Source organism: Stigmatopora nigra, chromosome 2 (genome assembly GCF_051989575.1).
Source record: "Stigmatopora nigra isolate UIUO_SnigA chromosome 2, RoL_Snig_1.1, whole genome shotgun sequence".
In the NCBI taxonomy this organism is placed as follows: Eukaryota; Metazoa; Chordata; class Actinopteri; order Syngnathiformes; family Syngnathidae; genus Stigmatopora; species Stigmatopora nigra.
The window spans coordinates 16,845,253-16,871,115 of NC_135509.1; the positions used below are offsets into that span (position 1 = coordinate 16,845,253).

General features: G+C 39.4%; 2 protein-coding genes across 3 annotated transcripts; both read right to left on the minus strand.

Moving 5' to 3' along the window:
* Window positions 1-102: 102 nt before the first annotated feature.
* rassf8a (Ras association domain family member 8a) lies at window positions 103-15,891 on the minus strand. Of its 2 annotated transcripts, XM_077710579.1 has the most exons (6): window positions 15,551-15,890; window positions 6,316-6,507; window positions 4,734-5,524; window positions 4,142-4,339; window positions 3,419-3,563; window positions 103-1,601 (listed from the first exon to the last, which is right to left on the minus strand). In XM_077710579.1, exons 2-6 carry the CDS (start codon window positions 6,416-6,418, stop codon window positions 1,480-1,482), a joined length of 1,359 nt encoding a protein of 452 aa, XP_077566705.1. In that variant the 5' UTR covers window positions 6,419-6,507; window positions 15,551-15,890; the 3' UTR covers window positions 103-1,479. The 2 variants fall into 2 exon arrangements, with proteins under 2 accessions (XP_077566705.1, XP_077566706.1); XM_077710580.1 differs by lacking the exon at window positions 3,419-3,563 and having other exon boundaries at window positions 15,551-15,891.
* A 2,542-nt stretch (window positions 15,892-18,433) lies between these two features.
* bhlhe41 (basic helix-loop-helix family, member e41) lies at window positions 18,434-25,136 on the minus strand. Its single transcript, XM_077710908.1, has 5 exons — window positions 24,921-25,136; window positions 24,738-24,804; window positions 24,531-24,638; window positions 24,317-24,428; window positions 18,434-21,592 (listed from the first exon to the last, which is right to left on the minus strand). Exons 1-5 carry the CDS (start codon window positions 24,941-24,943, stop codon window positions 20,703-20,705), a joined length of 1,200 nt encoding a protein of 399 aa, XP_077567034.1. The 5' UTR covers window positions 24,944-25,136; the 3' UTR covers window positions 18,434-20,702.
* Window positions 25,137-25,863: the final 727 nt, after the last annotated feature.

The following is a 25,863-nucleotide window of genomic DNA, read 5'->3' on the forward strand; positions in this document are numbered from 1 at the left end:
AATAAAAACGAGGTGGAACAGAATTATCCCCACACCTTTGAACCACTGCTCTAAAGGTCAAGTTTGCCATTAAAAATTCCCCAAAACATGCACAAATAAAAATACTCTTCAAAGGTTTTTATTGACTCATGCCATCCGCATCCTATCAACGGTTACAACCATGTACCTGTCAAATTGGAATAAAAAAAAGGTACAGTTGACATCTTAAAAATCTCAAGAGCATTGTAAACAGTGTTCACAGCTACATCTCATCACACAAGTGGGTTCCTTTAACTGAAAATCTACCCTTAATATGTTGATCAATTCCTGAAAAAAAGTGGACTACAACCAGCTATGTCATTGGAAAATAAAGGGGGCTATACATTGCTTATGATTATTACCTTTTATACAAATAAAGTACATTTAGTAATAATTTCAATGGAGTACAAAGAATAGCTGGGACATTAATACTAGTATTTCAGCCCCGCCGCCCTGGCAAAAATGGCAATACTACAGTAATATGTGACAAAACTTGCAGCCTCACTCATTATCTATAAACTATTGGTAAGATTAATTCTACTTGTTTGCCATGCTTAAATTGCAGCAATACGGCACAACGTTAACTGCTTCCATTGCAGACTTGGCATCTCTTCAATACCTTTACCACTAAACCTTGACGTCCATCTTCATATCCCGGCATTGCCCATCAAACACTGTAAGGCACTTTGCTGTGGTTAGCAGCTCAGATACAATCTCCAAATGATACATACATATTCTGTACATTTAAAAATCTGTTGCATGCCATAAAAGATTTGTTGTACTGTTGGTGCTCTGCACATATATGGCTATAGGTACATCACAATCATGCGCTCAGAGCTGTTCATCTTTGGCTAAAAACTGAAAAAGATTAAATGATAAAACATTGCACAGGTGATTTGACATAATAGTTATAAAATGAAATAGTTCCTCAAAATGAATGAAATGAAGACCGAACAAACCTATTTATGCATAGTCAGTGTTACAGTGAACTACATTATATTAACAATTTCTCATATTCGTAATAATTTAGGTTAGTCAGGCATCGGGCAGAGTAAATGTATTCATTGCATAACTACACGGTAAATTCATTGATTCACATTCATTCTAAAAAGGCTGTTGTTTGGAATTATAGTACCAACAAGAGACGAGTATAAAAACATTCAACAACTACAAGAGTGATTAAAATGATATTAAATGATTGTTTTAAAAATCGTGCATGGCAGCCAGATCTACGTTTAGATACTAAGCGCGTGCCTGATCCCACCCCTTCTTTGTGTGCCAACAAATCCTTCACATCAAAATTTAGTATTGTTCCTTAGCCGAATGCTGTCTCAATAAAAAACAGTGCTTGATTTGTGAATTTTTGAGGTATCCTCCATAAAGATATGCCATTCAAATAGCTCTGAGGAAAAGCCGGCCATTGTGCTATAGTCCTGGTCAGCACAGGTGTGCATTGAAGCCTCAAACATAGATACCCTCAGGATTTAGACTGGAGCTGAGCGCACTTTTTAAAACCCGTAGATGACCAGACAATGGTTGCAGGGACACGGGGCGCTTCAGGGAGCCGGTGAGTGGAATCACATCTAAAACCAGAATAGAAGAAATTCATTAGAATGAGGCAGATTGCTTTTACACACGACTAGTATTTAACATTTATTTTTTTCACATTCGCACAAAGTACTCTTCCAAGTTTTACACTCATTTAACCCATCTTTGCAATACAAATGCCACACAGGACGATCTGAGCTGAGGTACCACTCCGGGACCTCGTTACTCTGACTCTCTAATTAATTGCCAACATGCTCCCACATTCCAAATCAAAACAATATCCTTATACCAAAAATAACCTAGCTTTTTAACCACTAGAGGGAAGTGGGGAGGTAGAACGAGGATTTTTATGATAGTCCTTGACATTTTACACACACGCAGTTAAAATAAATGACTAGTGGAAAGGCCTTAAGTACTTCCACTCATCTCTTTTATCATTTTAAAACAATTACTACACAAGGTTCAGGGAAAAAAATGTGGAAGCAAGACAATAACTTTATTGTCTGAATATGTGACAAAAATACCTTGATTCTATAAGTGCAAGTGAATAGATTTAATTGAGGAAATGATATTCTTAACCACAAGCAGAAGAGCATTTCACGGCCAATGTCCCAAAACTCGAAACTCTAATCCTTCAATAAGAAATGAGCGATTCCAATTCTGGGGGTACTTATATAGATTAAAATAATAGATAAATGCTCCAACAGAAAAGTATTCCTTTTAAGGCACTGTCAGGTTTTCCATTGGACATCCACAAAAGCATGCATAAAGAAAGAGGAGAAAAACACCCTTTTGGATATTCACTTGAATGGGGGACGGACATTGAGGACCGCTTGCCGTCATTCTCTAACGGCGTTATAGTCTTTTCTTTCGTTCGTTTTTATTACATTTGGAGGCCCTGATTACACGGACGTCCCAACTCCTAAGGGAGGAGTGGATTACACAATTGGGACATCAGAGTCTTCAAAACACGTTCACAATCTCATCACTATAGACAAAATAGGAGGCACAAGCACTCCAAGACGCCTCAGTATATCTTGTTTTAACTAAGGAAGGATAAACAAAATGTCCTTCATTTGTGGCAAGAATGAAATTATGGCGACTCTAAAGCAAGAAAGACAGACAGTCTCAAGCAAGAATGTGTTCAAATTCAGGCAAAGGTTATACCACACGTGTCAAAGTGGCGGCCCGGGGGCCAAATCTGGACCGCCACATCATTTTGTGTGGCCCGGGAAAGTAAACCAATGAGTGCCGACTTTCTGTTTTAGGATCAAATTCAAATGAAGAGTAGAGATGTTTAATTTTCCCCCTTTTAAATCAATAATTGTCATTTTTAATCCATTTTTTTCTGTGTTTTTAGTTCAAAAATACTTTTGTAAAATCTAAAAATATATTTTAAAAAAGCGAAAATAAACATTGTTTTAGATCTATAAATAAACAGAATGTTCTTTTAATCCTTTAATTAAAAGAAATCGAAATATTATATCTAAAATGGTCCGGCCCAAGTGTAAACGATTTGACGTTAAAGCGGCCCGCGAAACAACCCGAGTCTGACACCCTTAGTTTATACTAAATGTAGCAAACCCAAGATAAATGACAATGATGTGCGTATAACTCCTACAGGCACCTTGTACTCTCGCATACTGTATGATTATTTTATAATGTATGTCTCAGGTCAGAGACATTCAGATAGGTCTGACCTGACTGACCGTTAAATCACAGTCTACATGTCATTTCCACAAGGTCTGCTCTCTGTTATGCAGTTAAGTGAGTAGCGGACAGTATTAAGGAATGATGAAAGCTCATTGTTGTTTGCGGTGTGTGTCCCAACTAAAGGAGAGAAGGACATTACCTAGAACACGATTGCCACTTGTACATTCGTCCTCTGCAGGTTCGGCCGGCAGGACTGTGACCTTGGTCCCAGTTTGCTTGATGAACTGTTGCAGGTTCACCTGCCTGAGTTCCTTAGTTAGCAGTTCCAGCTCATGGTGCATATCCTTTAATAAAATGATACAGTCTTATAAGGACACAGCAATGAAAAAAGTATACATGTCAAGTGCATCCCTGCATGTTTTACTACAAGGGTGTCAGACTAGGGTTGGTTCGCGGGCCGCTTTAACGTCAACTTGATTTCACGGGGGCTGGACCATTTTAGATATAATATTTAGATCTTTTTATTTTTATTTTTTATAAATGGATTAAAAGAACTGGATTAAAATCCCTGAATATTCATTTTTTATAGATGTAAAACAATGTTTATTCTAGCTTATTTTTTATGTATTTTTAGATTTTACAAAAGGATTTTTGAACTAAAAACACAGAAAAAAATGATTAAAAAATACGATTATTGATTTAAAAGGGGGAAAATCAGGAAAAATAATATATATCTATAATCTTCATTTTAATTTGATCCTAAAACCGAAGGTTGGCACTCATGATTTACTTTCCCGGGCCACACAAAATGATGCCAGATTTGGTCCCCGGGCCGCCACTTTGACACCTGTGCTCTACTACATCTTTCAATGTTATATCTGAGGAATATTTTGACATAAAAGACTCAATATAGTAAGCTCACCTGTAGCTTCTTGGTGCTTTGGAGTAGCGACCGGTCTACAGCCCTGCAGCTGCTATCCATTTGGACTGCTTGTCTTTCTTGTGCTTTCAGCTCTGCTTTGACTCCGAGTACCTGAGCTCGAACCTCTGCCTCATTTATCCACTCGGTCTCCTGACGTTCTTTCTGTAGCCGAATCTCCTCCAAACCATTTTCTACTCTCTGATCGGGACAAAAGATACAAAATGGGGTAACTTAAAGATGCTGTGAAATCATACTAATGATTTTCTTTTTAATACATGAAATCTGTTTGAAATTAAGTGTTGAAAACACAAGCTGCATATAAGGGAGTGGTGTTTAGTGTGATTTTAGCCATGTTCGAATCATTCATTGTTGTCGTCACGAGCCCAAGCCGTGTTGTCACTCTTTTTTGGCCTGCCTACACTACAATACAATTCAGTCCATTTTTAGCAAGGACCAATACTACAATACCTTTAAAATGTACACATACCACAATGCACTAAAAAACATGGAAACATTAAACTACAATAAAACGAGGAAATAAAAGACTTCATTATGACACAAATGGAGATCTATTTTACATAAAATAACACACCTCTACTATTGCTAGTTTGTCTTCAATCTCCTTTTCGCAGCCCTGCAGACGACCCCGCAGCTCCTCCAGCCTCTCCTCCAACTGTCTCTCACTCTCCAGCTCGATCTGAAGCTCGGTGGTCCAAAACTCTTCCTCCTCCATCTCCACCTCAGTCTTCCTCAGGTGATTCTCCAGTCTTAAAATCTCTTCTATCAAACCTCCACTCGAGTCCCCGCTGCAGACTGCAGCTCGTCCTGCACGAACCTCTTCCCAGGCATGGAGTTCAACTTCATAAACCTCTAATTTCTTCTCCAGCACGCAGAGAGTTTCTCTCTGAATGCCAACCAGTCGAACTAAATCCTCCATGCGACAGGCCCATAGACCATGGGATGTACTCCCAGTGGCTCCACCAGCATGGTGTGTAACACAGTTTCCTAGATGAAGTCTCCTCTTGGCTTCAGCTTCATTTGTTCGTCCACCGCCCAGAATCTCTCGAAGACCTCGTGGCGCTCCTGTAAATGTGAGAGACTTTCGCCGGGGCTCACGGCGACAGAGTAAGCGATCGTTGGGATGGTGAAGCTTTGCCAGTGGAGGGAGGCTTTGCCTATGATAGCCACGTTCAGGCCCCCTCAGAGGGGGCCCTTCCGAAGGGGGTCGCTCAGTTAGCGAAGGACCTGTACGAAGCAAAATTAGCTGGACATCACCTGCGTATTGACCCCACGTATTAAGAGAAGCAACTGGGCTCTCGTGGGGGGCTAGATGACGCTCTGTGTCCCGCCATTTCTCTACCAGAGTGTATCTTCCAGTCCGACCTGTTAACAACACATGAGGGAGCTGCTGTCAAGATTTATAGCCACGAGAAGCACAATAGAAAAGTGAGCATCGGGGAGATGAGCTTTCAAATCTGTATTATCACATTGGCTAATATAGGTCTGGAAATTAGCACTGCTCAGCACCACGTCACTAAGCAATTGTAATAAAAGAAAAGGAAAAGGTGGAGGAGGAGGCTCTGCTTTCTCAGCTTGGCAGGGGGAGAAGGGGATGACTCATACTTTCCCTCCTCCAACTTTGTATTTGTGGCAATGGATGTCAATACCGGCTGCTCAAGCACTTGTATTCCACACAGATTCATATGGGGAGACCGGGTTGTAAGAATTAAAGCTAAGATGATAAACTGAATCTCAGCAAGAACATCATGTCACAGCAGAATGACTGATAAGTAAGACGGCTGAGTGTTTCATATTTTTTTTTCAGTCTCATCGTTTTTCAGAATGACAAAAACATTTTTGGGCAATTTTCTAGAATTATGGAGTGCCAATTAATTCTTCAGCAAAGGCAATTTACTCAAACCGTTGCATTTTTAGGGGCCAGTGTGGCTATGCTTTGATACACCATTAAATTATTATAAATCTCAGATTTTTGAACCTGGAAGCCATTATACAGCATGTTTTTGTTTCATTTTATTCCATGACACAATGGCTCTATCAGTTAAGAAGCATTCGATTTTAACACCAAAAACGACAAAAGCTATAATGAATAATAATTTAAAAATACTTGTTAGTTACATGTAAATTATTTTTTTCTTAATCAGAGCATTCCTTACCTATTGCCTGAGCCAGAGCAATTACAACTTCCTGGCAGGTGGTCGCCTCAGTAACCCCACACACAACTCGTTGAACTCCATCCACCCAGACCTTGAGCTCCATTTTGGGTCAAAAGTGACAAGAGATTTTGTGATGCGTTGGCCCAAACATTCTTAAAGACACCAGACGCCTAAAGCCAGCTGAAGCCCTTCCTGTGAGGAAACAGGAAAACAAGTGTATGTAAGAATATGCTCAGAGTTCAGTTAAATTAATGCTTAATTCAATACTGCTATCATTTGTCAAACTTCATTTTGATCTGCTCATGGTGAAAATATTGAGTTGAGTCATTACAAACACCATCTGGCAGCAAGACTGTTTTCTATGTACGTTGTGGCCCAGGGATGCAGATAAATAATATCAGGAGACTTCCCAACCACAGTTCCTGCTTTTGTGACTAAAACTAGGAAGCAGTGAAGCTGGAGGAGTAAAATTGCGTGTGACATAACTAAGAGTGAAGCAGCATGAAAATGTTTTGTTACAAAACAGGAAGGCACAGCCAGAGGGATCACAATACAAGGAAGTGACAAATCTTGTTTTTGGATGCCACTCTTTGAGGTGCATTAATGAATCCCATCTGGATGCAGGAGTGTATTTACTATAAACTAACTACTACAATGATGCTTGAACATTGTGTAAAACACATAAAAATAGAACACAATCATTTGCTAATGCTTTGCAATTTTCATTTAATTGAACACAACACTACAGAGATGCTATTCATTTATTTTCCCTCTCTAATATTCACTCATTTTGGTTTTGAAAATTAGCTCAGTTACATCACCAATGCTTTTAGCAACATTCTATTCCTAAACAGAGGACATACATTATTAATTAACTATACCTCACAAGTGAATTCGCTCCTATTCATACATGATTAAAAACTTTCATTTGTCCAAAGAATTGTGTTCTCGGTTGCCTTATTTTGTACTTAATGATGTGGCACGCCACACATTTTCACTAGGAGATTGGTCTTATGTAAGCAATACTCTAAGAAGCTCCAGTTTCGTTTCTGTATGTTATAATGTCTTCTGATAAAAATTGTCGTTTTGTCTTGCATTTGTAGACTGACAATACATTTCTGACGCATTCCTGTGAAGAATTAGAAATATACTTTCTAATGCAGTGCCGCTACATTAAAAAAAATAATGCATTAGGTGAATTAATTAGTTTTTTTTTAGTTTTCTTATATCTGTTTAAAGGCTGTAAAAGCCTTCATCACACACTTTGTACTGTTTTGTCAGACAAACATGAACATTTTCCGATATTTTTCTATTGTTTAAAACAATACAAACCAATTTTAAAATATCAGTAACCTAGTACATTAACACTTCTAAATCTTTTTGAAAATTTGTACTTACCTGAGATGAGTTTTTGATACAATATGTTGTCAACTGTGTGCCGGCATAGCCCTTTCTGAGATTTGCTGTGATTTAGGACTATATACATTTTATTAAAAAAAACATACCTTGATTGGACTTTTGCTTGTCCAATCTAATGGTTTTATTTTTTCAGGGAAATGTCTGCTAAGGCTACATTTAAAAAAATAAAAAATAAATAAATATAAAATAAGCATCAAAAGCTATGCAGTATTTGAGTTTTTTTTTTTAAACTTTTTAAACATATTTTGTGAGGTACTTTTTACCTCTACATAATGTTATAGTATAACAGTTCGACTACTCAAACTATCCATCGACACTACCAACCTCTGACTATAACCATTCAGAAACCTCTGAACGCAAACACGTAACAACTGATGAATAATATTTACCAGCTGTATAAAGCATGTGTTATGTTACTTTTCCGACAAAAATTCACATATGAAACATTCATCTACTGGGAAGGACTGTATAGGAAATAATGAAAGGATTTACTCCATGAAGCTATATACTGTACTAGTGTCTTAAAAGGACCTTTTGTTCACCTAGCCTTTCCCAATTACCCAACCCCCCTCACATTCACAATCTGGCCAGGCCAGACCAAAACACACAGTCATTCAGACAGAGCCCAGCACAAGATTTAAAACTCCAACAATAAATTAAACAACAGTGTTTATCATTTTTTATTCATTGATTCATTTTATGAGCTGCATTATCCTCAATTTAGATTGTCCAATCACCCTACCATGCATGTTTTCGGAATATGGGAGAAAACTGGAGTACTCAAATAAAATCCACGCAAGCCCAGAAAGAACATGCAAACACCACACAGATGGGCCGACCTGGATATGAACCCAGGACCCCAGAGGCCTTGCTCTAACCACCGGGCCACGCTTGTAAAAGTATAATCTATAATTTAACGTTCATCATATTTTGATTTTAACCTTGTAATAGTTCAATTTAATCTCATTATATTCATATTTATTTTTCTCCCTGAACATTACAATCTATGACTTCTTTCGCGGCCCTGTGAAGTGAGTGGTTAGCGCGTCGGTCTCACAGCTCTGGGGTCCTGGATTGAAATCCAGGTCACGTCTACCTGTGTGTAGTTTGCTTGTTCTCCTTAGGCCTAGGTAGGTTTCCTCCAGGTACTCCAGTTTCCTCCCACATTCCAAAAACATGCATGGTAGGCTAATTGGACAGTCTAAATTGCCCCTAGTTATGGGTGTGAGTGTGCATGGTTGTCTGTCTCCTTGTGCCCTGGGATTGGCTGGCCACCAATTCAGGGTGCCCCCCCGCCTCTGGCCCGGAGTCAGCTGGAATAGGCTCCAGCACCCCCTCAACAACAATAGATTACACCCGCTCCAGCGCGAGTTGAGCCCATGCCTGTCCACCCCACAGTCAGGCGAATGAACCACTACACTATCAGTCAGCCCTTGATTTAATTACTGCTATTATCTTAGATCACTTATGAAGTGGACGTAAGCCTGTTCGTTGGATTACACGTCATTTTAAATTGTTCCCCACTGCAGCGCGTGTTATATTGCTGTCGGTTGGCTGACATCAGCATTTCGGATCAGCAATCCGATTCACAGTGGTAAAACCCAAGTTCTGGGACATATGGAGATTTTTACTGATCCAAGCCATTACAGAGCACTGCTTTCAGTTTTTACATAACAGACACTGATGGCTAGTTCAAATTAGTTTATTTTTAAACATCATTTTTTTTATCTTGATAAAAATCTAACAAAGACAATGTATTGTTTGTCCCTTGTTAGTAATTCTTTGTCATAGAGCAAATGAAAATTGAGGACAGCTACTCTTCCCCACCTTAAAGTCAGCTTGTAACTAATGTGGCCTGAGATGTGCACAGAGATAAAACATGCCGAAAACGAGCACGTTTCCAATGGAAATATTTTGAAGTTTGGGATTGCGGGCTGTGGTCACTCCCATTCTTCATTTAGTTGGCAATTCATCGCTGTATTCTGACATTTTAATATAAAACTTCTGCCTGCTCGATGAAATATAATGTTTTCAATCATTTTGCTGACATCACACAGCTTGACCACAATATCAGTGATGGCATGTGGGGGTCGATTTTGCTGATAAAAGTCAGCGTTTTGGGGTTGAGTCATTATTTACAGTTTGGTCCAAAACTTTCATTCTTTTGAGCAAACCATATGCAAGATGAATTAGTTGGTGAAAAAGTTTAACACCTGAGCCACAAAGTCGCGTTAAGTATCTTTCATTGGAGAGTGAGAATATGGCCCGCCTCATTTTTTATTTTTGCTAAATGCTCCCCTTATTAATGATTGTGATTCCCCTTATTAAGTGATTGAAAACCATACAAATGCAAAGAGACACATATTCTCACACACACGCAGGGCACACGTAAAAGTCTCAAATGTAATACAAAGTGAACAGCTTTTGGCACTGGTGTAACGGGCTCTTGCCATCATCTGGTGAACAAACAGGTATTTTGTCTCCCATAATAATGGCCCTGGAGTGAACTATTTCAGCAATGCAGGGCACATTTTCATATGCTTTATTTATTTTAAGAGATTGATAAAGCATTTCCTTATCATTTTCCCTCATTTTTGTGTTTCCTCACATCTGTCACACAAAATTGGGATGTTTTGACCAATTTTAAAGGGTTTAGTTGGTAGTTGTGTGAGGACAGTGGAACGAATTAGATAATTTACATATAAAGTACGAAATCTTCAAGTTACGAAAAAAGTTCTGGAACCAATTAATTTCGTAAGTAGAGGTACAACTATATTCCATTTAAAACCCAAAAATCCTGAAAATCGCACCAGAGCTTTCCAGGGCACAAAGCCATCTTAAACTCTGCATGCTCCAGTCCACTGGCACAAAAAATCCTCTCTGGGTAGATGCCCACTCCCTGATTTGTACATCTCATCCAAGCCAGAGAAGCATTTTCCTAAGATTTAAAACTGCCTAAAATCCTTTGATATGATCATCAGCTGTAAACCTGTAAATGCTTTAAAGAGGTGTTGAAGATGAATTCCTTTGAAAGCAGAGAGTTGTGTGTGTTTGTTTTGTATGTCTGCCCATGAATAACCTCCAGGCCGAGTTGGCTAGGAAGAGGCTTCAACTGCTGTAAACAACCGACCATATGCTCATGTGGGTTTTTCGTAGTGGCTAACAGACTACTGTAACTCACACCAAGGGAAAATATTGAAGAAGCTTTCAGTGGTGGAGCTTAAGACTTGCACTGCTTCTTCCAGGGATTTAAAGAAAACCAAGCAATCTCAAAATGACCTGGAAAGAGTACACTTTAATAGATTGCAGCTCTATCAGGGAGGTATTAACAGAGCTAAACAAAAACACAACCGGGAGTGAGACCAACTCAGAGCGATAGTTGTGTTACACCCACTAAACCATATAGGGTACTGAACTCACAAAAGAACCCAAAGCCGAGTGAAAACGGCGTAATATAGTCTTTGTTGTGTTTGACTGAGAGGGGTATTATATTTAATTGGAATCTTGTGGAGCACTTGTGACACACCAAAGTGCATCACACTGCTGACACCTACACAATGGGCAGCTTCATAGCCTTGTTTTTTATGTTAAAGCTTTCAATTTTGCACTTTCTGTGGAAAGGGTGTTGTTTACACTTTCGAACCAGAAGAAGATTTTTTATAAAAATGTAAGGAGAAAAAGAGAAAATAATAAAAATGTTCATAGTCTTGTCAAATGCTATGACTGATGGAATAAGGGATTAGTTTGGTCACAAGAATTGGTTAAGAATTCAAGTATACCAACGATACAACGATGATGGAAATCATCAAGTAATTGATTGTTCGATAAATATAAACTCCAAATACAGCACTAACTTTCACAATTGATTATTTATTTACTTATTCACAGAAGTTCAAAATTCGAAAGACAAAAGATGTGATAGTTATTGTGGTAATTATCGATAGACAGATAATCCTTTTTATTGTGATAACAATTTTTGTCATATCGCCAGGCCAACATTAAAGTCACTAGTAATGAAGCGATATTTATTAGTCATCAACTAACATTCAGATAAATATAACATTCAATATAAAAACTATATATTGATAATTGTACAGCGTTCGCATTTCTACTTTGAGGCTTGAGATGAAAGAATATGTGTAGTTGTCCCAACCACTTGCCTACAATTAACCTTAAGTCTTCTCCAAAAACGCAATCTTCACAGTTAATAAGTGACACAATGACATAATGGCTAATAGCTCAACTTGGTTTGCTTTATGGCCGGTGTCTTCAAACAATAGTTACAAACATCTACTGTATGTGATTTATCTTAAACCAAAAAATACATGTAAGCACAAATGAAAGCCAAACATGGACTGAGAAAATAGTAGACATTTAAATTTTACCTATGCCTAAATTTTGTGCTTTCACTTGTTTGACCCAATGCTGATGTTGTCTATCTGAATACATTATTGGACTTTATGTGGATTGGCATTTGTGTAACATTGAAAACAACAATCGCTAGGTTAATTCTTGGCTTAAGAACATAAGATTCTCATCAAAAGGTATGCCATAAAGGTGTGTTTTAAAATAATCCCTTTGTAAAAGGTAACCAATAAAGCACACCACAAAGACTGCAGCCAAAAACACGACTCTTTCCTAAAGAGCTAGCGCTGATAACATCCTGGGTATACATTCCTAGCCTGTGAGAATGCGGCGGCGCATGACCAAAAAGATAAGGATGCCATGGGAAAGAGTTCTCTGTGATCTTTGTAGCTATGTGACAGTCAATCGGTATGGAATAACAAATACGTTAAGAATATTCCTCTTTTTAAAACTTCATCAAATATTCAGCTAAAAAACTAGTAGAAACATTCATGAGGCTGTAAACAATATACCGTATACTGTTTTATTTCAAGTGCAAACACTTGGTCCAAACACTTGGATGACGTCATAACAGTGAAAGCCTTTGGCAGAGTGAGATATCAAATCATGTGTTTAGTCTTCAGTTTGGGCTTGCACGAGGTTGTCAAAATCAAAACAACAATAGTGCGTCATAGAACTTTTCTACTGATAAAGCTTCAAGAGCACCGTGGACACTGGCTACACTGCATAAATGTAAGAATAGTACAATCGCTATTTTTTAAATCATTCATTTTCTGAACCGCCTATCCTCACAAGGGCCGCAGGGATGCTGGAGCCCATCCCAGCTGACTTTGAGCCAATGGTGGCCAGCTGATTGCAGGAAAAACTATTGACACACACACACACACACACACACACACACACACACACACACACACACACACACACTCATACCTAGAGGTATTTTAGAATGTCCAACTAGCCTACCATGAATGTTTTTGGAATGTGTGAGGAAACCGGAGTACCCAGAAAAAAACCCACACAGACTCAGGGAGAACATGCAAACTCCACACTGGAGGAAAGATCTGGATTCAAACCCAGGACCCCAAAACAGTGAGGCCGACGAACTAAAGACTCATCCCCCGGGCTGCCTGGCTTAGATCCTATACCCACATAACTAATTTTGATTCCATACATAAGTGAACTAAGCACATTATAAAGCTTCTTCTAAATACGACCCCAAAAGATGTTGGTGTTCAGGTCTCATTGCCAAAAATGGGCTTTGCGTGCATGTCAGGTTTAAATGAAGATAATACTGAGAGTCTTTCTTTCTAAACAAGCAGCCATTCACTCGGTGACAAAGTGGCTCTGAGCATGAATGGCTGTGCATGTCTACAGTGATATTCAGAAATTTGATTGAACCCCAGGGGGCAATTAGAGGGAAAAAAAGAGTGGTATGAAAATAAAGGGAAGTTCTGTACCAAAAAGCGGGTGGTCCCTAATACTTCTAAATAGGAAGGTCATAAGGCAGACTGATAAAGGTGGCTGTTTCTCAGTACTGAAGGGCTAGACATTGCAGACTGCAACTCAATAACATCTTCTCAAATGCCAGGAAAAAAAGCATCACAGGAATAATTCAGGATATTTGCAACCATATCGTTACTCATACAACATTGCCATGGGGCAATGTGGAAAGTGCAATTGTCATGGAACACGTTGACAGCGTGGTGCAACCAGATCTTCTTTGGAAGTTTGATGGATGAAACGTTTAGGTTGCAGGGTTGCTATGAACTTACACACATCATCAGAAAGCAAATGAATCATTTATTCTATGCGAGTTTTTCTGATTTTAATGTGAAGTAAAGCACTTTGAATAAGCTTGTTGAATTGCACGATACTCTTAAACTTGCCTCTCCATGCATTGCCTAAGAACTGATGCATCTCTGGTGCATATGAATGAAATCATTGTTGGTAGATTGGAAGTCAATGTCAAAGAAAACAGTTTATAAAGTATAGGAAACAGTTGGGGAAAACACTCTGGCTGTTGCATCGACGAAAGCTGAACCTTAGACTGGATCAGCAATTCTCAGCAGTGCTCAAAGATGAATCAAAGAAAAATAAATCAAAGTTTGAATGAAGTCTTCATGAGTTTGCAAAATCTTTCAAAAGTTAACCTAACTTAAACAAGCTAAATTGAGCATACCGAGAAAATAAAAACACACAAACCTGTTCCAGAGTTTTCCTTGTAAAAACAAAATAAATAAAAATATGCCTGGCAACTGACTGTTGACCACTCTGGCAGTGGTCTTGCCCTTTCACCTGAAATCAGCAGGGATAGGCTCCAGCTCCCTGCAACATCGAGCAGGATAAATAGCAAAAGAAGACTTGAATAGCTGCAACTCTACCAAGCGAGTGTTCACTTACATCTATCCAGCCCAGTGAGTAATAACAACTATGCTGTAATTAGCATTTTGTTTGTTGTTCCTATTTTTAAATGTAGGTACTTCAGGGGAAAACTAAAAAAGTCCCTCTGTCTCCCGAGCTGGCTCGTGTTAAAAACTATTACCAGCCTCCTCCACTTAAGATGTTAAAGCTGGCACCAGTTCAAACATCTGGATGGCACATTCGGACAGGCAATAATGCTGCTTTTGTTTCCATGCCACATGCATCGCTCACTGGCCAGCTTTGAAGAGGCAGTAAGGAAACATCAGGGTAGTGAAAGGGCCTCCAGACGGCTTTGAATGTGTTACAGCAGTTTTTCCAAACCTCATCTGATGTTGAAGCACACGCCGGCGGCACTCAACAACCTTGCAAAGAAAGGTTTACTCGCATGTGCCGTGGAACTTCAGATATAGTTTGGCAACTAGTCTCTAATGCAGCAATCTGTTTTCCTCCTGCTTTCAGTTGATGCCTGTGATGACTCCATTTTTAATGTTAGGAGTGTTTTGAAGCCTCATCTGATGTTGAAGCAAAGAAAGGTTTACCAGCATGACCCGTGAAAACTTCAAATTTAGTTTGTCAACCAGTCTTTAACATAGCAATGTTTTCCTCCTGCTTTCATCTAACGCCTGCTTTGATGACTCCATTTTTTGGTATATTTGAGTTTAGAAAATCAAAGTAAAGAGAAAAAAAGGAAAAAATGGCAAGGCTAAAAGTATTCACACGTTTAGTCTACTAGTTGTGCTTTTTTATGTGTGTTCAAGTGTTAAACAATCTCTTCTTATGAGTAAGCAAGCATGGATGGAAATATAAAGCAATGTTGATGAAGAACGTTAGAACGCCCAAAAAAGATTCGAATACATTAGTTCATTAAAATGGACATTTGGATTTTCCAACTTATCAACAGTATTTGTAGACCTGTGTGCAAGGAAGGTTAAAAGAGTTACTTCAGAGCCTCAACGTTTTATGCCCAAAGAAACAACAGACACAACATGAGTAGATAATATTCCACTATTAGCGCTGCGACTCTTACCTTTATGGCGCAAATACGGCTAGACTCACAGCTCTTTTCGTAAGATGAAGTTTGCAAGCAAAACATTCGAAGGAAATTGTGTAAATAGGGTCCCCTTTTCACCATTGCCCCCTCACCGACCGGCGACAAAGTGATGGTTCCTTCCTTCTCGACGTTAAAACAACTCGAGTGACGTTTGAGTATCAAAGTTTGAGGGCGTCCTCTTAGAGTGTGCTCATGTTTTGCTTTCCTGCCAGTGAACTGCGGGGGAAGAAGGGAAAAAAAGACCTTCTCCCCACACTTGTCTCCTCTCTCTCCTCCTGCAGGCAGTCGCACATCGCAATGGAAGTGGGGCACCGCAAGGCATTGTGGACCGTTTAAAGGGAGAGGCAACTCGGCCACAACTCCCGCATCCAGGGCATCTAGTCACGGGGAGGCATCCTGCACATCCACGCTGACCTTAGAGCTCATGGGTCGGGACCTTTTTTGACAGATAGCACCTGAAACAATTCATACTTTTAAATGTTATTCCTTGAGAGACATATTAATCTCATCTCATTTTCTGCTTTACCCTCATTAGGGTCGCGGGGGGTGCTGGAGCCTATCCCAGCTGACTCCGGGGGCCAGCCGATCGCACGGCACAAGGAGACGGACAACCATGCACTCTCACACCCATACCTAGGGGCAATTTAGAGTGTCCAATCAGCCTACCATGCATGTTTTTTTGGAATGTGGGAGGAAAGCGGAGTACCCGGAGGAAACCCACAAAGACCCGGGGAGAACAGATGGACATGACCTGGATTTGATTTGATTTTTGGGCAGCCTACTCAGAATCTAATAGTCAAAATACATGAAAATGTGTGCGTTTTTTTTTTTTTTTTTTGAATAATTTCAACACTTGACGTACTCACAATTCTTTTGACAACATTGTTACGCCATCGGTGTATATATGTGAGTGCTTCGCGTGTTAGCCTCACAGTTCTGGGGTCCTGGGTTTGAATCCAGGTTGTCCACCTGTGAGGAGTTTGAATGTTTTCCCTGTGTAGGTTTTCTTCGGGTACTCCGGTTTCTTCCCACATCCCAAAACATGCATGGTGGGCTGGTTGGACACTCTAAATTGCGCCTAGGTATGAGTGTCAGAGAAATCAGAGAAAAAAATGGTGAAGGGACAAGAAATAAAGACAAAATTCTTTCAAACAGAGATGTCAAAATTTTCCATGGTTTTTGTTAGGGGTTTTATTTCATTTTCATTGTGTGTTCATTGTTTGGTCAGTAGATGGTGGTATTTACTCAAAGCTGGAACCTTCTACATGGAGGAAGGGTTACAGCAGGGATGTTGAGCTATTTAGAAACCAAGAGCCAACATTTTAAACTGAGTCAAAGAACCATGCCTTAAATCAGAAGCAGCATGAAAAATCCAATCTGCCAATTTTCCCAAAAATATCATTTATTTGTCTTTAGTGGGTCTTGATGAGTTTGAGTAGGTTTTAAGATAGAACAAAAATAAGAGAAACATGAAACTAGGCAAAGAGCTACAGTATATATAAAATATGATTTTAAAAAAGCATTTGAACCAAATGTGGCTCAAGAGCCATATATTCACCACCCCTGGTTTAGATGAAAGGTAAGTAAAATTTGGGTATGATTCTATTAATCCAAACTGTAATATGAAAGTGAACACAAGTATTGTGGATTCCAAACTAAAAAAAATAACGCAAAATTGACTGGTTTGTTGTATACCACATGAAATTGTCCGGTTTATCCCGTTATTTATCGGGGGTCATATTGTATTACAAAAGGCCTGCGGGTGGACCCCTGTTGGGCCCCTTATTTTTCATCTGCGGTAATCCCCCAATCATCTTTCTACCACATGACATGAGTTCAAAGCTTTGTTTTAGAGGACATGCCTCTTGCATGACCTGTCAGCTGAAAAATAGGGAAAAAGTCATACTATTAATATGAGAATAAGGTTGAAGTACTATTGTAAGGGGAAAAAAACAGTTTACCATTTTAACATGAGAATATAATAGTAGTATTACTACTATGTATGAATGCAGTACTGCTAATGTACTCCTAGATAGTACCATACGTTGTAGGACATGAAATGTTGATTATTAGTATACATATAAAAAAAAAATAAGACTATCACATTAAAGTCAGAGTATTTGCAGGAAGAAAATAAAGTTGTATTAAAAATACAGGAAAATTAGTATGAGAATTTACTTATTTGTGACAACGTTTTATTTTTTTTAAGTCTTATAAGAAGCTCTCAATATTGGTGAGTGTAAAAAACATGGCAAAACACTACTTAATGTACATAATAGCCAATTTAGTTAAATTAGCTATACTGCATCCATACATTTTGAGAAGTATAGTATTAAGACTTTATTCCCGTACTGATAGTACGACTTTTTTCATAATAAATGTATGACGAGGGACGTACGGTCAAAGGAGTGTGTGGCATGTCCGTATCACAGTTTTGAAATCGAGGGTTCAATCCCTGGTGGCTTCTAACCTTCTTATGTAGAGTGAGTGTTCTTCACATGATTGTGTGATTACTCTGGAAACTTCCTACCATATCTACTACTGGTTACAATTGGCGAAGATAGACTCCAGGACCCCCACAACCCTAAGCGGTATGGAAAATGAAGATATAATAGTTCTTATTTTTTGTCCTTGTCCTAATACTTTCACATGAATTTGTGAGTCCTATTTTTTTGACACTTTTGTGACACCCATCTTACAACCCATTCAAATAGCACACTTACTACTTTAAATGAGAAAAAAAATCCATGTTGAGTTTTTATTTTTATTTTTCAACTCATCAGAAATAATTTATAACAGCGTAATGCGCAAAGCAACAAAATGTGCAACACCTGCTCGAGGGATTTTTTTTCTTTAAAAAAAAAAAACCCATAGACTTTTACAACATTGACATAGACATATTTCAGAGTACATTCACAAAAAATATTTACAGACATACATGCCACTTCTATAACAGTTGATGACCAATTTGAGGCTAAATCAGCAGAAACTACAAAAGCAACATCATGTTTGCAAAATTCAAAATCACGGGTACTCGTCAAACTTTTTTGAAGGCTCAACATCAATAAAATTGCAGGAATTCATCTCAAATGACAATCATGTGACCGTAGCTTTTTTTGGAATAAAAAAAAGAACATTTGACATAATATTGTATAACAGAAATGTATAGTAGGGCGGAGTTTTGGGTGAAGTTGGGTCAAAATCATCAATAAAACTTAATTGAGCTCTGCCAAAGCTGGCATTCCATGATATAAAATCAACCCCATCCTGGTTTGACTTGAAATCAGACTTAATTCAAGTCAACTTTACACCAACATCATCAATTACACCAATTGTCTCTTTGTGGATGATGTAACTTTTAGTGGGTCCAAAGCAGAAAAAAGTGCACTTTACATCTCAAAGAGTAAAAACTCTTCCTACATAGAAATGTTAACATCTTGGAAAATACAGGTACATTCAATATCAAAGATCAATAAGGTGCTATCTATCCTAAATTGCCTCCTGTAGATTGAAAGGGCTCAATTCAGAAAAACATCAATTGGGGGACCTACAGAATTCTGGCTGTGAAGCCGATTGTGGCAGAAAGACTTCAAGAGTATCTCCGTTAAGCACTTGAATGAGCCCATGTGTGACTGAATTTGGACAAAAACTCAATTGGATTGATTTCATAAAGATATTATATGCGTATGCATGCATGCATATTTGATGATTCTTATGCTTTTCTCTCCAAATAAGAATAACCCACACAAAGCTGAGGGTGAGGTATTTTGGCCATCTAGTGCACATTTACATCTCGATAAACCCGACTGACATTCAGATTTGAATACAGTCCAAACAGATGCAGCAAGATGTTCCCAATTTGGCAGCCATTTTTTGCCACGCCTTCCATCCAAAGAGACCAGCTGATTGGGATAATGCGCACTTCTCAAAAATTGGCACTAATGCTGCCATTTGAGATTTTTTTTTTTTATTATCAAAGCGGATATAAAACTAATTGCAATACAACACAAAAAATCTGTTGAGTTTATGCCAATCATTGTCGATGTTCATTCAGATGAATTAATCTAGTATAAGTGCAAAAGGCACACACTGTCAGAACTGTCCTGGCAGGGTGGTTATAATACACATATCTCCTCAGTTGATGCATTTCAGTGACATTATAATGCTCAAAAATAGCCATAACCTCACAAATTGTGTGAACGCTGAGAGATGCAACCGGCATTGGAGGACTATGACCTAATTGCGTCAGTGTAAAACACCCCCTTAAAGCAGGGGTGTCAAACCAATTCCCAAAAAAAAGAGCCAAATCAATGCAGATTTTGATTCCAACTGATACGGCTCAGAGTCGAATCCATGAGAAAAAAACACATTCAGCGATTCGCACTCACAGATCGTAAACCTAATGAGGAACAGTAAAAGTGACTTCTTGTGTTTTTATTGAAATATTACATTTAGCTTTTTAAAAGTATTTCCTATTTTTTTAACCACAAACTCGGTGGCACGATTGTCAAAGAGAAAGTTTTGATTTTACATATAAATAGGAAATGAAGAGAAATTAAGACACGAGTATGGTTTAATGAGAGGTCTTTGATTGCATTCTAGTATTTTGGAAAAATATTCTTGATCCTTTACTTTTAAGCAATAGGATGATAAAAAATGAAATTCACAGAATGTTGTGATCGTTTTTGCAGTGTCAGTTAATAGCAAAAAAAAATAGTTTGAATGCATTGGGTGAAAGTAAATTACTGTCAAGGAACTAATGATTAATCTTAAATCTGTAGTATATGTTTTTCCAAGCCAAATTCATTATAAGCCGCTCAAATTCACAGGGAAATATTGGTTCAATTTAAGTAAATGTTTGATATCAGTGTCAATTTTAGCTAATTATGGCCGGGTTTGGTCATGGGCAAATTAGAGTTTGACCTCATGTATGTCTCTGGAATGAGTGAAGACTGCCAAAGTGAAAATCTAGACAAGCACTGGGAGAACATGCAAACCATAATAATAAAACATATGATAATACTAATCTTTCCTAAATCAGAGCTGCTCGTCTCTCAGCATTTACACAGCAAATGCATCTAATAGGAGTGCTTGGTCTTCTGGTCCAATGTGATTTGACCGCGGCAAGTTAGCTGCTTTTACAGACGACCGACTGGTGACGTGGCCGGTTAAGTCCACTCTCGTCATCGTCGTCGCCTTCTTCGCTCGTGAGAGTTTCCTCGCGCTCTTCGGTCGAGCTCGTTTCCCCGTCGTCAGCCAACTGGGGATCCTCGCAAGAGGACGAGGTGCCAAAGTGTGTGGGCAACCCTGGAAAGGCTGCAGCCGCTGCTGCCGCCGCCGCCGCGGATGCCTGCGCGGGGTATAGCCACGGAAAGGGGGAGGCCAGGGCAGCCGCCGGGTACATGCCCTTTTCCATGTTGTTTTTATCGAAAAGGGGCAAGTACGACGCAGCAGCTGATGGATTTATGAAATAGAAAGGCATGCAAATTGGCGTCTGCTGTCCCACACCGGTTAATCCCATCAAAGAGTTCATAAAGGCCACATCCGTGCCCCCTGAGCCATTGCCGGACCAATTCATCTTTGGTTTCTTAGCCGGGCGATCGTCTCCATACTCCCGCTTGATTTTTACACCTTTGACTTCTTGCAAGGTGTTGTGCTCACACTCTTTCTCCTTTCCCCCCTCACCCCCATAGCCGCTATCCGTGTCCGTGTCATTCTCAGTTAGATCGCCTCCTTGGGTCCTCTGGATGACTGGGACGCAATTGGCTTGGTTGTCGACTTTGTGCCCGTCCGCCGTGTTGCCAGTGGGGAACTGTGGTTGCCGAGAGAGAAGCGAGCCGGACTGGACCTGGGCCAGGGCCTCGTGGAGGTGCTGGAGGAGCTGGACGCCGCTCTGCTCGTGCGCGGTCCACTTCTCGAATTGGCTCAGATACTGCAAAACTTCTTTGGCGCATGTTTGGAAACCGGAATGGAAGGCGTCCACTTCGCTGTGAACGGAGGACTTCATCGACTGGTCACCTGTTAGAAAAGAATCATGTTTCACAGTCCTTCTACTGCTTTTTTTCCCAATCAATTTTTTCAAGGCCCAAATATATCATCACAATGAAAGTCTATTCTGAACTACAGATGTATTCAGGTGTTTTTCTGTTTGGCAAAATAAAACAGTTATAGGATATAAAATACCACAGCATTTCCATGTAATGTGTCGAACTACCATGTCTTTCAGATATAGAGCTTAAAACTGTTATTTCTTCTTACAGTGAAGAATAATGAAATGTAATGAAGGGCGCTCTACTCATGTGATATCTCAATAATCATCCTTTGCGCGGAACAATATTTTCTGTATTCAGATTTTAACGAGCACAAATTATTTTTTGAATTTCTTAGTTGTTGAGTCAACTGACCCGGGTCACTATATTTACACATGAGTACGACCTGGGTAAATAACGGAACAGTACTGGACTTGAGTCTGTCTGAAATGGACTTATTGTATTTTCACGACTATAAGGCGCACTTAAAAGTCTTAAAATTTCTCCAAAATAGACAGGGTGCTTTATATATGGAAAAAAATTAAGTGTCATTCATTGAGGGTGCGCCTTATAAGGTGGTGTGCCTTATAGTTGTGAAAATATGGTAAGTGTATTTTAAAAGCGTCTGAGAAATGATAGTAGAGAAAATAATCTTTTTAAACTAATGATCCCAGCTAATTTTATGTCGTCCTATGTCAACAACACCCAATAATAGACAATAGAGACAGAAGGCATGAACAAACATTGTTTATCCATTGGTACAAACTCCCATTGACTGTGCACCCCATTTTTTTTAAAGTTCCATGGCCTGATTAATTAACTTCATTGGCAACAAAAATTGAAAAGAATGCATTTTACATTTCCCAATAGAAATCAAGAGTAAACAACGATCATAGCCCCCACTGCGTTGACAAAATGCAGCAATTAATGAAAGAAGTGACTAGATAAGTCAAATTAAAATGATAGAATATTTGCCAAAAGGATACATTTGGATTTTACCAGCAGTTTGAAAACTGCATCGTCTGCTGTGAATAGCTTGTCTGACATTAATAGATGGATGATTAATTCTTCATAATGATTTAAAGAAAATGCTATTTTGCTATTGCTATTTCTATGCACCATTTGTTTGGGGTGGCAAAGCCATCTGCAAAGTTTCTCGAAAAGATTTGGGAATGATAGGACAACATATTCCAAAACTGCACTTTTCCAGTTCAATTTAAGTCAGATGATGAATCAGATTCTGTCTTTGTTGCTTCCGCTTTTCTTCACACAGTGTGAGAAAAGACATAAGAGTCGAAGCAGTTGTAACACATGACAGTGCACATGTGAAATGCGCTGAGCATCTGACAGTTCCTGGTTCCTCACCCAGCCGAGTTGTGATTCCCCTTATCAATTTTAAAGGGCTTTTCAAGTGAACTCCAAAGGAAAATGGGTATACAGTAACATCTAAATGGAAGGAAAGTCCTGCAGAGGTTCCAAGGTGAATCCATCTTGCAGTGGCAATGAAATTACTCAAAAGGGGAAAACTTTTTAACTGACATAGCTTCTGCCTCAATAATAATAATAATCTAACCTATAGGCATAGAAAACCAGCAATGTGTGATTTGCATTTATTTTTTCTCTCTTGCACTGTTTTGCATACGTGTTTTTCCAGTATTTTATAGTTTTTTTGATCATATAAACTGTATAAATTTTGTTTTGGATTTTTTTTAGTTCGTTCCTTGTCAAACGATCTCGTTTTAGCCATTTCATTTCTAATCCGGATCGTCTCAGTCACTGGTAGAAGACAAAAGCGTCATCGTCGAATGCTAATACACGCACATTCCTCTTTTCACAATATAAATATAGCGTGTCAGCAAGCAATGTACCCAGACAGTCAAGCTCTCAGCGTCATACAGTTACATCTAGAGAATCTTGAATTTAGTGCATACTGAGTGGGCACCCCATCTACTCTGGAAAAAATATTAGACTTTTAAGTGTAAGTTTTTTTAATCGCTTAATAAGGGGAATTGCAATCATTAATAAGTGGAGCCATTGACCGAGATTGACAGGTATGGTTTTGTATTCACCCCCTCAAGGACTTAGCAAATGTGGTAATTTACAGATTTGAGCAATCATTTCATTTCCATTTCTCATTTTCTAAACCGCTTTATCGTCATGATGGTGCCGGGGGTGCTGGAGCCAATCCCAGTGCACAGGGAGACGGACAAGCTTAAACGGGGGATAATTTAGTGTCCAATCAGCCTACCATGCATGTTTTTGGAATGTTGGAGGAAATCAGAGTACCCAGAGGAAACCCACGCAGGCCCGGGGAAAACATGCAAATTCCACACAGGTGGACCGACCTGGACTTGAACCCAGGACCCCAGAACTGTGAGGCCGACCCGCTAACCACTAAATCCACTGTCCAAAAATAAATAAATAAATAAATAAATAATTAGACCCCTGTTTTGACTATGTTTTCCCCTCCACATTCTGATCAAATTTCAAGTAAGAGGACGGCAATAATAATGAGTCTATTAGTGGTGCAACTTAACAAAAGACGCACTCAAGTGGACGACAACAACACGTGATCGACAAGTGTCGGCACACGTGCTTGCGTGCGCGCCCGTGCGTGCAAGTATTATTTGTTCTTTTCCACTGTGTGCTCGCTTTACCGCACCTTTGTATTCCCCAAGAATAGCATGGCTTTAGTAAAACGACTTGTTCCTACCGTTCTGCAAAGCGATGATCTTCTGGTGCTGCTGCTCCGTGACCGCAGTCAACGCGTTTAAATGTTTCAGAGTTAATTCCAGAACAACCGCCTTCTCCAAATGGCCCAGAGTCTGCGTGAACAAAAAAATAGAAATAAAAAAAAATGAAGAAAAAAAAAACGTCTGACATCTACTTTTCTGAATTTGTGTGTTCATTTTAACTCGTGATCTTACCGAAAGCTTTAAATGCTCCGGCAGCAGATCCTTCAGTTGACCGATACATTCATTAATTCGATCTCTTCTCTTTTTCTCTATCAAACGGTGCGGTAATTTATAAGCATCCTGTAAAAAAAATAAAAGCACACAATAACGCCGATGTTGATGATGATGATAATAATAATGACTTAAATCAAACGTTTAAAATGGTCTCAAAATCCGCACCTTGACGCCCTCCTCTCTCTTGATTCCCCTTTTGGGTTTACACATGTACAGAGAGGGATAATCCATCCTGAAATAAGAGTGGGCAAAAAAATTAATATGTATACAATTTAAAAAAAATAATAATAATCAAAGCAACTAAATCCCCCTCCTAAGAGTTGACAAAATAGTTTGAAAGACGCTCACCCCAAAAAGTCCGCACGCTCCATGAAGTGTCTTTCCTGTAGTTATTCTTCTATTCTTTCATCCAGGGGATGTTGGTTGCGTCTTTCCTTGGCACCGATGTTTGTTATTCCACGAGGCGCGCGGTTGATAGTGCACACGGTGTGCGTGCGTGTCATCTGCCGGAGCTGCGCCGCCTCACACTCACTCCTCCGCGGCTGCTGATGTGTCTCTCCGCCCCAGTTTACCCCCTCCCTCGCCCTAGACGTCCCACCCAACTCCACCTCACCTCACCTCACCTCACCCACGCCGCGTCGCGTCGCGTCTTGTCGCGTCCACTTGGCAAAAGCGGACGCCCGCCGTGGCCGGCGAGAGCGCACGCGCGCAACCCGTCAGGCAACGGCTGCCCACTCACGTGTCCTCACACGGAACAAAGTCTGCTAAAACCTGACTTGCGCGTGCGGCTGCAGGCGCGAGCGACGACCGGCGAGCCAACAGCTGGAAGCTGAAATCTTTTTCAGGCTCGATTCGTGCAAGTGTTCCAAACGTGCACATGCTTGACGGATGTTGCACATCAAATCAATGGAGATGTGCTCAGGTCACGTGTCTTGTCATCCCTTATAAACGACTGATTATTATTTTCCTCACCAAATAATGATCTTATGAAGGCTATGGCACAGTACAGGCAAAAGTAAGTCATTCCCAAAACCTACTCAAATATAAGGGGCAAAAATCACTGAATACAGTCAAACCTTGACATACGAGCAATTTGAAATACGAGTAAAATTCCGAGCAAATATTTGCTTTGAGATATGAGAAAATTTTTGGGATATGAATAAAATTCTGAACAAATATTTGCCTTGAGATATGAGGCAAATTTTGAGATACGAGTAAAATTTCGAGCACATATTTGCCTTGAGATACGAGACATTCTGGGATAAGAGTAAAATTCCGAGCAAATATTTGC

Excerpts from the sequence above, each read along its gene's own strand:
- rassf8a (XM_077710579.1), bottom strand. The coding sequence starts at position 6,418 with ATGGAGCTCAAGGTCTGGGTGGATGGAGTTCAACGAGTTGTGTGTGGG. Across the intron at positions 4,340-4,733 it reads ACAAACTAGCAATAGTAGAG|AGAGTAGAAAATGGTTTGGA; the intron begins GTGTGTTATTTT and ends TGTCCCGATCAG. Across the intron at positions 3,564-4,141 it reads AAAGCACCAAGAAGCTACAG|GATATGCACCATGAGCTGGA; the intron begins GTGAGCTTACTA and ends ATTTTATTAAAG.
- bhlhe41 (XM_077710908.1), bottom strand. The coding sequence starts at position 24,943 with ATGGAGCGTGCGGACTTTTTGGG. Across the intron at positions 24,639-24,737 it reads AGAGAGAGGAGGGCGTCAAG|GATGCTTATAAATTACCGCA; the intron begins GTGCGGATTTTG and ends TTTTTTTTACAG. Across the intron at positions 21,593-24,316 it reads GATCATCGCTTTGCAGAACG|GTGACCAGTCGATGAAGTCC; the intron begins GTAGGAACAAGT and ends CTTTTCTAACAG.